We start from the raw sequence: 16,457 nt of genomic DNA, 5'->3' as shown, positions 1-16,457 counted from the left end.
TCTTCTCATCCTAGGAGGAGAGCCTTTGCTTGCACCTAGGGGTTCATCTGAAAGCCTTTAAAGGCCTTGTCTACAATTGAGAAATCTGACCTGCTAAGCGCTGTTTGGATTCCCCCTGGCGGGTCTGTAACATGCCACAAGCACACACCGAATATGGCTCTCAGCAGTGGACGGCGTTCGTATCCCCGTTTGAATTGCCCTTTGCCGTGAGCTGTGTTGGCTGGCTCCACTAGTGTGCTGCCAGGGCAGGCGGGCGGGCAGGCAGCCACTGATTCAAACAGGAGGCCAGAGAATCAACGATGGAATGCATCAGAGAAACGAGGCTGCAGGAGCTCGTACAGCGCCTAGCGCAGCTGGGCCTTGGGGCTCTCGGTGCCACCCTAATACAGATCTAATCAGGGGCTCCACTGTGATATCCTTCGAGAATGCCGGACGGGGACAAGGGCTACTAGTGCTGTTATCCCAGCAAGTACAGTGCCATGATACAGGGTTGTATGGGCTCTTATTGGACTGCCCTATATTCATCTGCTCCTTCCCCTGCACGTTTCCACAGTGCTCCAGCCCTTCCCATGAGCTGCACAAGGAAAACAGGAACCCGCCCAGTGCTTGCATCACATGACCCTGTGATCTTAAATCCCAGACTGGTTCTCTTGTTCTGATATCTTGCCCTAGTTGCTTGTTGCCCATTTGTAAGTGTAATAAAGTTGATGGTGCACTTTTGACCTCTGTATTAAAGGTTCCTCTAGCATACTTTATTTGGAAGTTGCTCATGGTGACACTTAATGGAGGGGACCTGAGCCTCTTCACTCTTGACAGTCACCATCAATTCCAGTATCTGCTGTTCTGATTCTTTGGCTCTCCCCCTATGTTACTTGGTATGTCCTCCCCAGCCTCTTAAGATGCTTGAGAGAAACTGTGACCAAAGAGTGAGCTCTGACTGTTCATCCTGGACTTGGTTTTGAGGGAATGGCCTGAGTTTCCAAGGGCCTTTGACCCTTTCTCCCATAGTCCCCCTGGGCTCCCAGAAGGTCTTGTGAAAACTCTCACAAGCGCCTGCTCTTTAGTAAACTGGTGGATAAGTACCCAGGGGGCAGTGCCGCTAGAACAGCTAACTGGAGTGCTGTGTGTGTGGACATGACTGCACTGTTTACACTGGCTGTTACCCACAATTCAGTTCTCTAGTGCTTCGTCCTTTGTCATGTCTTCCCCTCCCCCTCCATGCAGAGGCTGAGGTGGGTGAAATGAGACAAAGTTGGTGGCTGGGGTCTCACAGGCCTCACCCAAGCTGTCCAAATGCTTTGGAAATACTCCTGAAACCAACATGAATAGAGCGAGCATTTCTGTCTCCTGATTTCTATTGGTGTTTGCAGGGTATGCAGATGAATTGCTTTAGAAAAACACATTAGCAAAGCAAAAGTTTATTCTAGGAAGTAGGAGGTGGGAGAATTGGCAGTAATTCTCCCTAGTATCCAAGGTATTATTAGAGGCTTATCCCTGCTCTGCACAGTAATCACATTGGAAATTTTTGATTAGAAAACAAAATCTAAATGAGAATTATGAATATTCATTAGGTGTAGAGATTAATATGCATAATTATGCAAATTAGACAGCAATTAAACACCAATTCTCTGGGGAAATGATTAACACAAAGGCACAGAAATAGAAGGATGTAATTTGAAAGAAGTTTCTGGTTAAATGAACAGTAAAGGGAGCGGAGGAGACAAATATGGCGTGTTTGCCATAATAATAAGCTTTGCTAAAATGAAATTGGTGCAACCACCGAGACAGTTTCACCACCCCATTTCCACCCCCATCCCAATACACACCCCCTGTTTGCTCTGCAGTTTAATGTATGGAGACACTGACTGAAAGGTATAAACTATCTCATTTTATAAAGAAAAACAATGCAAGTCCTTAGGTTGGTTGGTTTTTAAGCTGGCTTGTAACTCATGTTCTAAGAGATGAGAACATCTGAATGTAGTAAGAATCTTACCCCAAGCACTGCTGGATTTTTATAGGGCGTAAGCAACTGACTTCCAAAATGCCAGCTTGATGAGGTGTCGAGGGCTCTTGGTCCTATGTAGGATTTTGTGTAATGCTCAGAAGATGATCTGAACGCACAGGGATGCATATTCCAGGCATAGGCCAGAGAAGAAGGGTGGTATGATGATCAGCCAAGACTAGACTTTTCCCCCTCCAATATAAAACCTTTTCACCCTCACCCCTTCAGTTTTTTAAGTGTCTATCAGCGGTGGATTAGGGAGCTGCTGTTTATTGTGAAGCATTCGCTATAGATTGTATGTTGCCACCTTTCCAGCCTGGCTGTGATGTGTACTGCAGCTCTGAGCTGTGAAGGCAAACAATCTTGAGCTGGATTTTTCGCCTCTTGCACAGAGGGAGGGAGTGGGGGAGTGTTTTGGAGCTGCTTGAGATGAATGTGAATTTTTAATGTCAACATCTCTTTAAATGGCGACTTTTTGCGGGGGGGGGGTCAAGTGCAAGGTTTGAAATAGTGAAATTGGAGTTAGAGTGAGTCTGTTTGATAATCTAAAAAGCTGATTTGTGGAAAAACATTGCCGTCTGGGTGCAATGGCTGTTGGGTGGGGGGTGCGATTGTTTTGAAGTGTGTCCTTGTCAGAAATGTGTATTTTATATGTAAAAACGTATATTCAGAAAGGACAACGTGGTTGCCAAACGCTTTTGTGAGCTGCTGCCCATTGTGAGCAGTTTTATGTATGTAGTGTGTGTGTGTATATATTTTAAATTGTATACACAGCTAGACCTGGGATTTTCAAAGGAAACTGGGAGTTTAGAAGCACAACTGTTTTGAGAGTCGAAGAGGCTGGTGCTCCTAGATCTCTTAGTGAAAATCTCTTCTCCCTCCCACCCCAGTACCAACTCCCATTGAAATTCAGTGTAATTTGGGCACCTAAGTTTGTTAGACCACTTTGAAAATCTTAGCCCTACAGTTGTGAAGTTCATAAACTCTGAATTGATCCAGGACCATATAGAATATGTACTGCCTTGTTAAACATGGATGCAAGCCTTTGGACAAAGGCAGAGGTATTTTATCTCTGTATCTAGCTGACTCTCAAAGCCTGTGCGTTAGCTGACTATCTTAAAACTGAATGGGAACCCCAGCCACAGTCCCACCCACTCCAAGAGATCAGCTTTCCTAAACTAACCAGTGATCTTTCAACCAAGTATACCAACACAAGCCTCCATCTAGATGAACAGTGGCCTCTGTCTTGTCTCTTGTGGCATTTTTGGGTTTACCGACAGTCCCATTCAGCAGCGTAGTTTCTTGAAGTGTGAGCCTTAAATCATACCTAGCATTGCCCATAGGTGGCATTAACCGCTGGAGCATTAGGCCTGTATGGCCAATAAAGCCTATTGGTACCAGTTAAAGGCCCTGTCTCCACAGGAAAGGAGTTTTTTGTGTGTAACCTTAGGTGTGGATTTAAGCCACTATAGTTACACTGGAATAGGAATGCCCACAGTGGGGTTATACCAGTATAGGTAGCTTGGATTCAAACTAGTTTGTCGCTTGGAAGGTTTATAGCAAAACTGAAAAAGTGCTCTCGTGAGTGGGCAGTGCCTGCTCTATAAATGGTAAAACTTTCCTATGTGGAGACATAGTTCATTACCTACACAGTCGCCAATAAGTCATGTTAGGCGTTTGTCTTTTGGAGAGGGATTCAGAGGGGGAGGTTTGGGGCTTAATTCTATTTGCAAAGGATCCTCGTGCTTAGTTTGACTAGAGAATGTTCTGACCAAATCTTTTGTGCTCAGGTGCTGCTCGTGGGCCAGGGACACAGTTTTATGCTCCTCTGGGGTGAAAGTAAAGTTTCACTCAAACAGGCATGAAAATGCAGAGGGTGAGGTTGTGTCTAGGATAGTGCACACCAACAGCTCAAGTGATGGTCTCATTTAGGCTGGTGCAAATCTCTTAACTGTGCTGAAGGCAGGAGAGTTATTCCTAGATCTGCAGAAGTAGAAAGCAGAGCAGAATTTGGCCCTGTGAGCGAACAGTTTCAAGCACAGATTTCAGTTAATGTACAGTTCTTCCCATTGACATAAATTGGACCATGTGGCAGCAAGGGGGCACCTGCATTAAGTTTTTTAATGTGTAGTCCTCTTAAATGTTGCCCTCTAGGAAGACCAGATTTACAAGCTATTGCTTGAATCATGCAAAGGTTAAAAAACACTTCCCCCCCCTCTCCCACCCCCATCCCTGGTTCTCGAACATGTATACAAACTCCGCAGGGCTTGCTTTGAAGCTTGCTAAATAAGCTTTCAGCTCTCAGCTGAAATGGGGAGGTTCAGGGAGAGGGTCGGTCACAATAAGTGGAAATGGTTTATTAATGAAAATATTGTTTTGTTTGTGGAAGGAAGAGTTAATTTTGAGAGGACACTTTTGGGGGTTTGCTGATAAAGCCAAAGTAACCTTTGTTCTCCCTGTTTTTTGGTAGGCTTGGATGAAAGGCCGGGATCGGGTTCCTGGGGTGCAGGAGATCAAAACAGCTCTGCATTTGACCAAGGAAGGGTAAGGATGAAGCGTAAACAGGGACCTTAAACAAAAATAAACAGGGTCTTTATGGTGGCTTCTCGGCTTGTATTCGTGCCCAGTCAGCTTTAACCTGCAAGCGTTGTTCTTGTCGTTCTAGTGATAGATCCTCGGCTAATCCCCTCAGATAGGTCATTTCTGCAGTCATTCTGCAGTGGTGCTGGTCGAGAGAAGGTTTGTCTCTTTATTACTGTGACAACAACATGCCCGTAAGGCCCTGCGGGCCCGAGCAAATGTTGTGGCAGCTTTCTTGCAAACCTTCTCCTTGTTGAAAAGTATAGTGTAGTTTAGATGGCACCTGGATCAGTGTTGACTTGGCTTGTCCAGACAACCCTGCACTTCCTCGCTCATGCATGGACTTGCATTTTAAGTTAGAGGAAAGCAGTAGTTCCTGATGGCTGAGTGGGGAGAGCAGGAGTATCAGCTTGGCTCTGAGTTGAACATTTTTAGCTAGGCATCTAGCACGGATTACTACAATTGTACCTTGTGTGCATTTGGCACTCCAGCTTTCTCCAAGTGGTGGAGGAGGGAGGCTGAAGTTGGAATGTAGTAATAAGGCACCTAAAACAGCAGCTTGAATTGGCAGTTGATGGTGCCAGGTGTCCAACCAGAACACCCCCAGCCTGCAGAACCTTGGAGTAGCCTGGCTCTGGAACCAGACTCTGTGGTCATTCTGGGTGTGGGATCTGCTGCCATCCCATTAAACCTGCTGCTGCCAGAACACATTGAGCATCTGTATCATCTCCCAGCTTTATCAATGCCCATGATGAGTGCTCATCCCAGAGGTATTGGAGGTCCCTGTGTAAGAGAGCGGGTTACAAGGGTTACAGTCCAACAGATTGACACGGAGCTCTCAGGGAGGGAATGGAAAGCCATGGGAGGCGGGAGGAAGAGAATTGGAAGTGTTTGCAGGGAAGGAATTGAGGCTGTGACAGCATATAACTGGGGCCCGAGGAGGGGAAGAGAGAAAAGACATTAACTTAATTGAAATGGTGTTTTTTTTGACAGATGCTCATGTTTTAATGGGTTTATGTGATTCGTTTTCACAATGGCACCGTTCCCTTCCCTTAGGTCAGCGATGAAACAGGCACCATGTCGTTTCTCATTTTTATAGACCTCCCCTCTTCCCCCCCACCCTCGCCCCTTATGGCTTTGGGGAGGGGTGGGCTGGGTAGATGCTATGGCCCATTTCTCCTTGGAACAGGAGGAATTGCTCACACGGTGCCTGCCAAGTGCCGAGGTCCTTCAGGCCGGGGGCGAGTTGGGTGGGAGCTGCCAGCGTGAAAGAGTGTTTTGTTTCTCCTCAGGGAGCTGTTCTTGCGGCTCTTCTCCAAACCAGCTCACTTCCTTGGAAGCACTCCTGGGCTTCCTGCTGTTCCCGGGTGCTGAGACGTGTGAAGAAGGGAGATGGAGAAGCCAGTGCATTATTGTTGTCCTCCTTCACCCATAGCTAGGGGTGGATGCTGGAATGAATCCTCTTGTGGTCTGGAGTTTGAATCCCCATATCACTGCTGTCCCCTTTCTAGGATGAACCAGTCTAAAACTCCCAAGTGCAGACACCTCTGAACTGTGTGTCTTTGGAGGCAAAGGGGGAAGTAGTTTGAAATCAAGAGCCAAATGTTGTGGTTTGGGTCCCTCTTTATATTTAAACCCAAGTTACATAAAAATAATCGGATCTGGATTTTGCTCAAGCAAGCTTCCAGGTGGCACAACTGATGTGACTCTGGGGCTAGTTGTTTTTGATTGAGACCCACGCTAGCTGGGGGAGTGGCCAACGGCAAGCCTTGCCCTGGGAGTTCTCTACTTTCCACTCATCATCCATTGTCACTGAGAAGTTATGGTTTATTTTATTTTTTCAATCTCACATGTACAATTCTTGTTTTGTGTTACATTAGCAGGGCTATGGTGAAGGCGCCCATTATGGAGAACACAGGGACCTATCATCTCACAACAGCATATCTTCATCACCATTCCTGGGAGCTGGACTAGTAGGTAAGTGCTGCGTGCTGTACCTCTGAGCAAGGTTGTCATCCTACGTAATGCAGGTGAATTAAAAAACCCAATGAAGTGGTTAATCCAGAGTGTTTGCACAGACCATAATAATCCACCCAAACATCACCAAAAGTTGCTGTTGTCAAACCTGCGGCCGAATGAGTTGCTCTCTAGGAGCTCTGTCATTGTTTTATGGATGCACAAGGGCCTTTGTATTTTACATGGTGGTGGTATTTTTTTGATCTATCACAGTAGCATCTAGAGTCCCCAGCAGAGATCAGGGCCCTGTTGTGCTGGGTGCTGCATAGAAACATAGAGTCTCTGCCCTGAAGAGCTTACAATCTAAATAGCCCAGACAGAGAGGATAGGAGGGGAAACCATCCAAGAGAGGAGAAGGGATTTGCCCAAGATCAAAGAGCCAGGAACATAACCCCATTTACAGCACACACCTGGGGCTGTAAATCTACATTAGATGATGATTTGACTGCATATGAGAGCTGGTAGCTGTTTTCTGCCCTCCTGCCCTCCATGCCACTTTGTGACATTTTTCCTAACCTGCACCATGGCTCAAAAGGCCTTCCTTTCTCACCCGTTTCCACTCTGCGCTTGAAGTGACCAGCCTGGGGTCTCGTGCTTTGCACGAGTGCTGTAGTGCGACCTAGTAGTATTGGTGTGTGGGAGAGCCTGGTTTCGTTCCCCATCTCTCTTGACACCCTGTCCAGAGTGCAGGATGCTCAAACAGCCTGGAAAGAAGGAAGTGCCATGTACATTTTTGCTCAACGCTGGCCCCTCTGGTTGACCGAGAGGCGTTGATATCCAACCTTGATGTTCTTCTCCTCGTTCTTTCTTCCCCCCCAAATGTTGCTATGTGCATTCCTGGAAGGGAAGTTTGTTTTGTTTTTAAGGAGCTTTTTTCCACAGAGGTCCTGTTTGGCAGGTGTGACCTTCAGGGTGTTCCTTCACACTGCGGCTACCAGATAGTGGAGATGATGGGGGGTTAGCCAGTCTCGCCTGTGTGTCAAGTGCTCTGCACTCCTCTAACTTGGTCCTCCATCCCTATTTGGCACGTGAGGTCCCCGCACTCTGTCTCCTGCTGTCTCCAGAGGAGCCAAGATAATCACTGAATTCTGCTGCGGACCTGCAGAGAGCCCAGTTCTTCTCCTCGTGCTTCTCTGACTGTCTGGGTCAGGCAGCAGCAAGGGGACCAGGCCTCTTTAAGTGCCTTGCTCCTGCTTGCTCCTGCTCACATCCCCTCTTTCCCCAGAGATGGTGATTTGCGCACAACTGGGCGCAAGAAGGATGCGTGACAACTTACCCCCTTACCTCTACAGACTTGGGGGATTAAGAGCAGAAAATATCCATCCTGAAGGGCTTAGAGAGCTTCTAATTACATTAGGCAAGGAATCCAGGTTAGATGTCCCCTCCTTTCCCTTAGCAGCAGTGGTTAAAACCCTCTTGTTAACGTGGCCAGTGTGTTTGCTGAGGTGAGTCTGGAAGTGGGGGAGGAAGGCTATTACTGGCAGTGAAAGGCGAGGGGGAGCTGTATTCTTTAAAAGAAAATCCCTGCTAAAAACGGTGGTTCCTCCTTCTCCAGAGCGAGGGAGAAAGAGGAAGAGAAGGACTTAATAGATCTAGGAAGCAAATGTTGGCCAATTTCCTCCTCCTGCTCTGTATGTGGTGGAAGAGGGAAGCTGTCAGATCCAGGTCACCAGAGACTGACTCTCCAGATAGTCCATCTCTAGATGTTTATTTCCCCACTGTGGTCAAAAGGGGAATTTCCAAGTTAAGTCTCCGGGGTCCCATCCAGAGGAGGAAATGAAGAGCACCTCTGAGCGAGCTATTTCCTGGTTGGATCAGAGGAGGTGGCTCCTTGCTTTCTGACCTGGAGGTTGTAATAAAAGCAGAGGTAGAGTTTCTTAATGACAACAGAGAAGTCCGCGTGAAATCCTTCAGGTTTGGGGGAAGAAAACTCTTTATGTCCAAGAGCCAAACGTGGCTCCAAGAGTTGCCACTGGCTAAAAGTGGCATAATTCCTAAGATTTCTCATGGAGCAGGTGAACAGGAGCTGCTGCCTTGAGGAAGAACAAAAAGGTTTCAGCCCCAGATGTCTGCAGCTATGAGATCTTTTGCCCAAAAGATAGGCTTACTGTTAAAGATAGAACTCCAGGTTTTTTGCTAGCACATCAGATATTCCCCTAATTCCACTGCATACCCATGCATACTTTCATGATACTTGGGCCTCTGCTACGTGGATTGATGGGAGTCTCCTTTAGCTGTCGCTAGCACTTAAGGACCTCTGAATGTCTGTCCGTAGCACCCAGAGCCCTACGAACTCTTAGTGGGTCCCGATGAGAGGTCAGTGCTGCACATTACAAAATTCTTGGGGACTGTGACTTGATCCAGGTCTCCCAGTACAGTAAAAAGATCTAATCTTCCAGGAGGCTTGTGACTGGAGGCAGAGGCTGCAACACCAGAAATGAGGCAGCAGGGAATGGACTGGTTTAGAAAGGGAGAGGAAAAAGCTGGAACTTCAGTCATTTTCATTCCCAAACTGGAATGATTAAAAAAAGTAATTCATGAACTACTTTTCCCCCAAAATTCAAAATTGTGTTCCTCCTTTTTGCCACTGCATGTGATAGGCTGGAGGGTGGCTGGGCCAGGGCAGGGTTTTTTCACTTTTTAATCCCCACCCTCCCTCCGCCACACACACTCAAAGTTCTGAAAAGTTAGTGGCAAAAAAGAGAGAAATGGAAAATGTGTGTTTGGGTAGCCCTGGATAGCCTTTATTCTGTTGCATTCAGCAGCGGGAAGGTGGAAGAAACAAAAAATGAAATTTTGAAATCTATATTTTCCAGATTCTGGCTTCAGTGGCAAACTAGAAAATTAAAAAAAAAATTAAAATTAAAAACAAAAACACAGCAAACTAAAAAACAGCTCAGAGCTTTTTGGAAAAGTTTCCAGTTTGAAAAAAGATATTTTTTTTTTTAATGGATGGGGGTTGGGGTGGGGAGGAGAGAGTTTAGAATGAAAAATGTACCAGCTTTACTAACAACACGGACAGGCAGAAGATGAAAGGGTGTAGATAGGATGATACAAGCAATGTGGGGAGAGAGCAGAGAAGGATGTGAGATCACCCTCCCAATTGGCCATCTTCCAATCTCTTTTTCCAAGAGTGCAGTTTAAATCCATTCCAAAGTCTTACCATCTTTTTATTTCCTCCAGGAATGCCAGAGGGCTCTAAAAGAGACTCTCCTTTCAACAGGAGCAAGTTCTGGGCTAGAAATTCCAAGACTGGGTGGGATGGGTAGGGGGAACATCTTCCGAATTCTGGTTTCTGAGAACCCTGAGGAATTGTGGAGTTTGAGCAGCGGGCAGCTGTCAGTTTGCATGGCATAAGGTATAGGGCAGCCCCACTGCCATGGGCAAGAGGATGCAAGAAGTGGTAACTCCCTCTGCAATTGTTCCCTGGGTGTGTGCGGTTTCCCAAACTGCAGATCGCTGCCCCACAGGCTTCAAACTTGTTTACTGAAGCATCTGACAGTGGGACCAACGGTTCTGCGTGTGTTAGCGATGGAATGCAGTCAAGCCAGTGCTGCTTTTAAAAATAAATAAATAAAACCATCCTTCGTTGCTGCTCCGTTTTCTACCTGCCCCAAAGAAAAATGGTGGAGAGGCAAGAGGCACCTTGACACAGAAGGCGTTAGGCAGGCTTACAAGCCTGTAGGAATTCAGCGCTTGAGAACCCCATCAGCTTGAGCTTCAGGAAACTTCATGAGCTCTGTCAATATTTGGGCTGCATAGCCCAGTGATCCCAAAAATTCCTTTGATTCGTGCACCTACGTTGGCCGAATGATCCATGGTGGCATCTTCATGAAGATGGGTGTAGCAGTGATCACCTCCTTTGGAATAGTGGAGGATTTGCCCATCCTGCAGACCTGGATGGCAGCTTCCTCCCAGGAACCAGCTCCAGACAGACTATCGGGTGTCCTGTGATGCAGGTGGTGGAGTCCCATGAGCTCGTGCCTAAACTTAAAGGAGACTGGTTTAATTCTAGCTTGGAAAGTCGTGTGGTCTTGGAGCAACAGTGGACACCAGCTACAGAAAGGGGTGTTTTTTCTGTCAGGGATTGGGTTTTGTGGCACTCCATTCTGCAGCTCCAGCAACACTGACAACAGCTGCAATCCAGTCTCCGCTCAAGCTGTTAGGATCCTTGGTGTCGTGCATCTCAGTTGCTCCCAGGACCAGGTTGCATCGGAGACTCCTGCAGGGACTGCTGCTGACAAACTGTTCTAGGTGAGCCAGGATGTGAAGAGAGAGGTTCAGATACTGCAGGAGGAAATGGCCATTTTGGTGGAAGAAGGTGGATGCTACACAACAGCGTATCAGGGCATGTTAATCCAGTTTTCCCACTGATGTGTTCCAGTACCAAGGGCTGAAGTGGACAGGCTGACCGAGTAGGGTTTGATTGTGTTATGGACACTCTGTTAATAGGAAGTAGTGGTGGTTCACAGAAATCGTGCAGCACGTGCGTGTTAGGAAGATCACATAGCTTTGTGAAAAATCATCATTGGAAAAACATGACATTACAACACGAAGCTACGTTTTGGGGGGAAGGTTGCATGAATCGCAGCTGCTCCAGGAAGCAATGGCTCCATGTCGATGGATGGAACTTAGCCTGTTACATCCAGACAAATTAGTGTGATTGTTGGAGTGTCACTGTATACTTCCCAACAGCACATGTCCTCTTTCTCTAGACGAAGGATGGCCAAGACAAAGGGTGCCCTTTCTGAACACTGAATGAACCTGTCTTGTGCATTTCTTACCATTGCTTCATGTTCCCTGAGCTGTCTGTGTGACCAGGCTAATGCAGGCAATCACGATGCCCAGAGAGCTCTTGTGTTCAACAAAACGTGAGCTCCTCGGCTAATGTTTTTCCCAGTTTGGGCAGGCCTGAGACAGCATTGGGTCTATCAGTGTAACCCTTACAACCTGGCTGTTAAGGGACTGCATGATGGAGGATGTTTGGCCATTGCCAGGAATTGTGTTGCTTCTACCATGTGCTCTTGAGTAGTGTGAAATATTGGTGTAAAACATGAGAGATTTAATACCTGAAAGGTTTGAGAGATGGGACTTCTTACTAATGGGTCTGGAGTGTTGTAAGCACTTGAGGCACAAATAACGGATCAGTGGCATCTTTAGGTGCCTTTTCCCTGGTGCCTGATCATCCAGAAGTAGTCCAGGTCCCAAGAGTTGCTGTGCTGAAGTCTCTACAAAGCCAGAAAACACCATGCATAAAAGCTGGTGTTGGCATTGTTCTCTGCACCAGCATGAATTGTGGCAATGTCTGTGTACCTTTCTGTCCCACCAACGGTTGCCTTGGTGGCTTCCTCATCTGAGGAGAAGTTCAGAACTTTGGACCTTTGCATAACTTTTCGCCTGTTACTAAGATAAAGTGGTGATGAGCCTCTCTAGCATTTACCTCCAGTTTTACCAGACTCACTGTTGCCAGCTTTGTCACCCAGATCGATGTAATTTCTGTCATTGAGGGGCAGCCTGGCCTGATTGAGTGATTGGGGGATGAGGGGGAGCTGGGTTCTATTCCCAGTTCTGCCATATAACCTTCCCCTCTCTCTGCCTGTGTCCCTTTCCACCCATTGTCTATTTAGATGGTTAGCTGTGTGGGGCAGGGACTGTCTTGCAATGGGCATGTGCAGCGTCTGAGCTTGGCGTGCCCCGCTAGCTGCTGCCGAAACACACACATAATTAATAATAATTCCTCCAAAAAGGGGAGGATGGGGAGAGCACATTCTGTAAACTGGCTGTAAGCAGAGCAGTAAAGATTTGTGCTAAACTTGTGAGCTTTGCAGTTGCCAGCGCTGGGTGTTGCCTTCCAAGACGTAAAAGATGTAGTGCCCATCTTTTAAAAAGGGAAGGAGGAGGATCCTGGGAACTACAGGCCAGTCAGCCTCACCTCAGTCCCTGGAAAAATCATGGAGCATGTCCTCAAGGAATCAATTCTGAAGCACTTAGAGGAGAGGAAAGTGATCAGGAACAGTCAGCATGGATTCACCAAGGGCAAGTCATGCCTGACTAATCTAATTGCCTTCTATGATGAGATAATTGGCTCTGTGGATGAGGGGAAAGCAGTGGACGTGTTGTTCCTTGACTTTAGCAAAGCTTTTGACATCGTCTCCCACAGTATTCTTGCCAGCAAGTTAAAGTAGTATGGGCTGGATGAATGGACGATAAGGTGGATAGAAAGTTGGCTAGATTGTCGGGCTCAACGGGTAGTGATCAATGGCTCCATGTCTAGTTGGCAGCCGGTATCAAGTGGCGTGCCCCAAGGGTCGATCCTGGGGCCGGTTTTGTTCAATATCTTCATAAATGATCTGGAGGATGGTGTGGATTGCACCCTCAGCAAGTGTGCAGATGACACTAAACTGGGCGGAGAGGTAGATACGCTGGAGGGTAGGGATAGGCTACAGACAAATTAGACAAATAAGAGGATTGGGCCAAAAGAAATCTGATGAGGTTCAACAAGGACAAGTGCAGAGTCCTGCACTTAGGACGGAAGAATCCCATGCACAGCTACAGACTAGGGACCGAATGGCTTGGCAGCAGTTCTGCAGAAAAGGATCTAGGGGTTACAGTGGTTGAAAAGCTGGATATGAGTCAACAGTGTGCCCTTGTTGCCAAGAAGGCCAATGGCATTTTGGGATGTATATGTAGGGGCATTGCCAGCAGATCGAGGAACGTGATTGTTCCCCTCTATTCGACATTGTTGAGGCCTCATCTGGAGTTCTGTGTCCAGTTTTGGGCCCCACACTACAAGAAGGATGTGGAAAAATTGGAAAGAGTCCAGCGGAGCGCAACAAAAATGGTCAAGGGGCTGGGGCACATGACTTATGAGGAGAGACTGAGGGAACTGGAATTGTTTAGTCTGTGGAAGAGAAAAAAGGGGGGGTTTTGATAGCTGCTTTCAACTACCTGAAAGGGGGTTCCAAAGAGGATGGATCTAGACTGTTCTCAGTGGTAGCAGATGACAGAACGAGGAGTAATGGTCTCAAGTTGCAGTGGGGGAGGTTTAGATTGGATATTAGGAAAAACTTTTTCACTAGGAGGGTGGTGAAACACTGGAATGCGTTACCTAGGGAGGTGGTGGAATCTCCTTCCTTAGAGGTTTTTAAGGTCAGGCTTGACAAAGCCCTGGCTGGGATGATTTAGTTGGGGATTGGCCCTGCTTTGAGCAGGGGGTTGGACTAGATGACCTCCTGAGGTCCCTTCCAACTCTGAGATTCTCTGATTCATCTGTAACAGCTCAGTGGAGCTTCCTCTGCAGCGTGGGGACCGGGTCACCTGCTGGTTTGAACTTGAGTAAGTGGTGGATTCTCTGTATCTTGAAGTCTTTAAATCAAGATTTCAGGACTTGGTAATTCAGCCAGCGGTTCGGGGTCAGTTACAGGCGGGGATGAGGTTCAGTGGCCCACGATGTGCAGGAGGTTAGACTAAATGATCCCCTCTGACCCTTAAAGTCTGAGTCTAAAGTCTTTAATCCTATTGGGCTAATGTGAAGAGTTTTCTGCATGCTAATCAAATGTGTTCTGCTTTAGCACTGGTGGTCTAGAGTGGATACGGGGCACTGGACTGGGAATCAGGAGGCTGGGGTTCTGTTCCCAACTCTGTGACCTGCTGTGTGATCTCTGGCACATCTCTTCCCTGTCTGTGTGAGCTTCTGTTTCCCCTCCCACGTTTGAGCTGTCTGTCTTGTCTGCTTAAGAATGTAAGCTCTCCGGGACAGGGACTCTCGCTGTGCGTACGTATGGTGACTGGCACAGTAGGGGACCGTGCTTTGTGAGGCCTTTCGGTGTTATAACACAAATAAATAATAGCTCCAAAAGAGGGATTTGCATGTCATTTGATCGGTGCAGCATTTCAGATATAACATTCCTGATGTGTCTGGTCTTTCCTGGTTTTCTAGAGGGCTTCTTGATCATCCAAGGGCATGCACAGATGAATACTCTTACACTGTCATTGAAAGGAGCAATGTGCATGTTAAACTGGCTGTACAAAATCACCTCGCCCCTTCCACACTTTTCTGAGTTTCCAGCATCCTGTAAATAGCTACATGTATAGAAAGGCCTGAATCGCTAATGTGTGTAAAAGGGATAGGGGAGGAAGTCCGGGAAGAAAACCCCTTTTGGGCCATCAGAAAGAAGAAACACATGGCACAAGACCAATATTGGGGCCTTCAGTCCTTTAAAAGGAATCACAGCCCAGTCCTCTCCCTTTGCCATTTACAGACCTTTGTGGGGCAGGGGCGGGGTGTGAATCCCAGACTGGTAGGGCCCTTCTTGTTCTTGAACCCGCTAATCCAGAAGGCGGGGGATGGAGGGGGAAGAGCTTTTTAATAAGCAATCTTTGAAATCAGTTGCTCTGTTCACCATTCACCCTCAGTGAAGGGGGGGTGTGGGGGAAATTGTTTAAACAGCAGGGAAACTGATAAGCCATAACAGATTTCTTTCTAGTAATTATTTCTAGTAATTAGCTTCTTTTCAGAGAAGTGTTTCTAATCGGGAGTGCATTGTGAGCTATTGTGAATTGCGTTCTTCCTGGACAATGGTTTTAATCTGCCCATGGACATGGGGGTGTGATGACTCCCCTTTTTTTAACATTTTTTTGTTAATCGCTCCCTGTGCTTTCCCTCCCCTCCCCGCAGGAAATAATTCTAATAGAATTACTGAGGTCGGAACAGAATTTTTTTTTTTAAATTCCTTCAGACTTGCTGCGTCAGCGCTTGGGGTTGTGAGTTGCTGAGTTCATTGGATGGGGGAGTACATATGGGGCGGTGGGGAGTGAAAGAGGGAGTGCTGCTTGCTTCTGGGGCTGGGTGATTTGAGGGCATCCATGTGTGAACTCCCAGGGGCCTGGCAGAACTGCAGGATGTTCCCTGGCTGTAAGCACCTGCACTTCACCAGGGAGGCTCATCTGCAAGTCCACAGAAAATGCAAATAGCCTTTTCTTGGCTTGTTCCTTTGCTTGTCCAGAGGCAGAAACACTGAACTGGCATGTTAGCTTAATCGGGCCGTCCAGCTTGCATTGTTGTATGTGACATACTGTGCGTGCCCAGGGGTGGGTGTGAAAGTTGCTGCACGATATAGCTCAACATCCTGCTTAGTGACATGCCTGGAAAGGTACTTTCAGTGTAAACCCTTATTTTCAGGGTTTGCTGATGTCGGGATAAATGACCATCTGGGATGAAGCTTCCTGTTCTGTCCTTGTCCAAAAGTGAATTCAAATGTTGCCTTTTTTTTTAAGAGAGAATTTGCAAGCAGAGAATGGAAATCAGTCTGGCAGGTGTCTTTGAAAAGCTAGTTACCTGAGCACTGATGCATACCATGTTACATTTTAATTTCAGACTAGGCATGTAGGCTAGTCGAGTGGTTAGGCAGCAGTTCTGCGGAAAAGGACCTGGGGTGACAGTGGACGAGAAGCTGGATATGAGTCAACAGTGTGCCCTTGTTGCCAAGAAGGCTAACAGCATTTTGAGCTGTATAAGTAGGAGTATTGCCAGTAGATCGAGGGACGTGATCATTCCCCTCTATTCAACATTGGTGAGGCCTCATCTGGAGTACTGTGTCCAGTTTTGGGCCCCACACTACAAGAAGGATGTGGAAAAATTGGAAAGAGTCCAGGAGAGGGCAACAAAAATGATTAGGGGACTGGAACACATGACTTATGAGGAGAGGCTGAGGGAACTGGGATTGTTTAGTCTGCAGAAGAGAAAAATGAGGGGGGGATTTGATAGCTGCTTTCAACAACCTGAAAGGGGGTTCCAAAGAGGATGGATCTAGACTGTTCTCAGGGGTAGCAGATGACAGAACAAGGAGTAATGGTCTCA

At 47.1% G+C, this 16,457-nt stretch overlaps 1 protein-coding gene across 7 annotated transcripts in view; it reads left to right on the top strand.

Moving 5' to 3' along the window:
- Positions 1-16,457, top strand: part of TCF3 (transcription factor 3) — a 119,229-nt gene that overhangs the window by 61,672 nt on the left and 41,100 nt on the right. For 6 of the 7 annotated variants that reach the window (XM_084614845.1, XM_084614844.1, XM_084614843.1 and 3 more), the window contains exons 4-5: positions 4,473-4,546; positions 6,463-6,559. In XM_084614845.1, coding sequence (XP_084470971.1) covers positions 4,473-4,546; positions 6,463-6,559 — 171 coding nt within the window. The remainder of the gene's footprint in view (positions 1-4,472; positions 4,547-6,462; positions 6,560-16,457) is intronic. The other variant, XM_084614840.1, reaches the window with a different exon arrangement.

This window comes from Lepidochelys olivacea, assembly GCF_965140295.1.
Source record: "Lepidochelys olivacea isolate rLepOli2 genome assembly, chromosome: 25".
Classification (NCBI taxonomy): domain Eukaryota; kingdom Metazoa; phylum Chordata; order Testudines; family Cheloniidae; genus Lepidochelys; species Lepidochelys olivacea.
The sequence above is the reverse complement of the archived record's forward strand: the minus strand, read 5'-3'. Positions and strand labels throughout refer to the sequence as shown.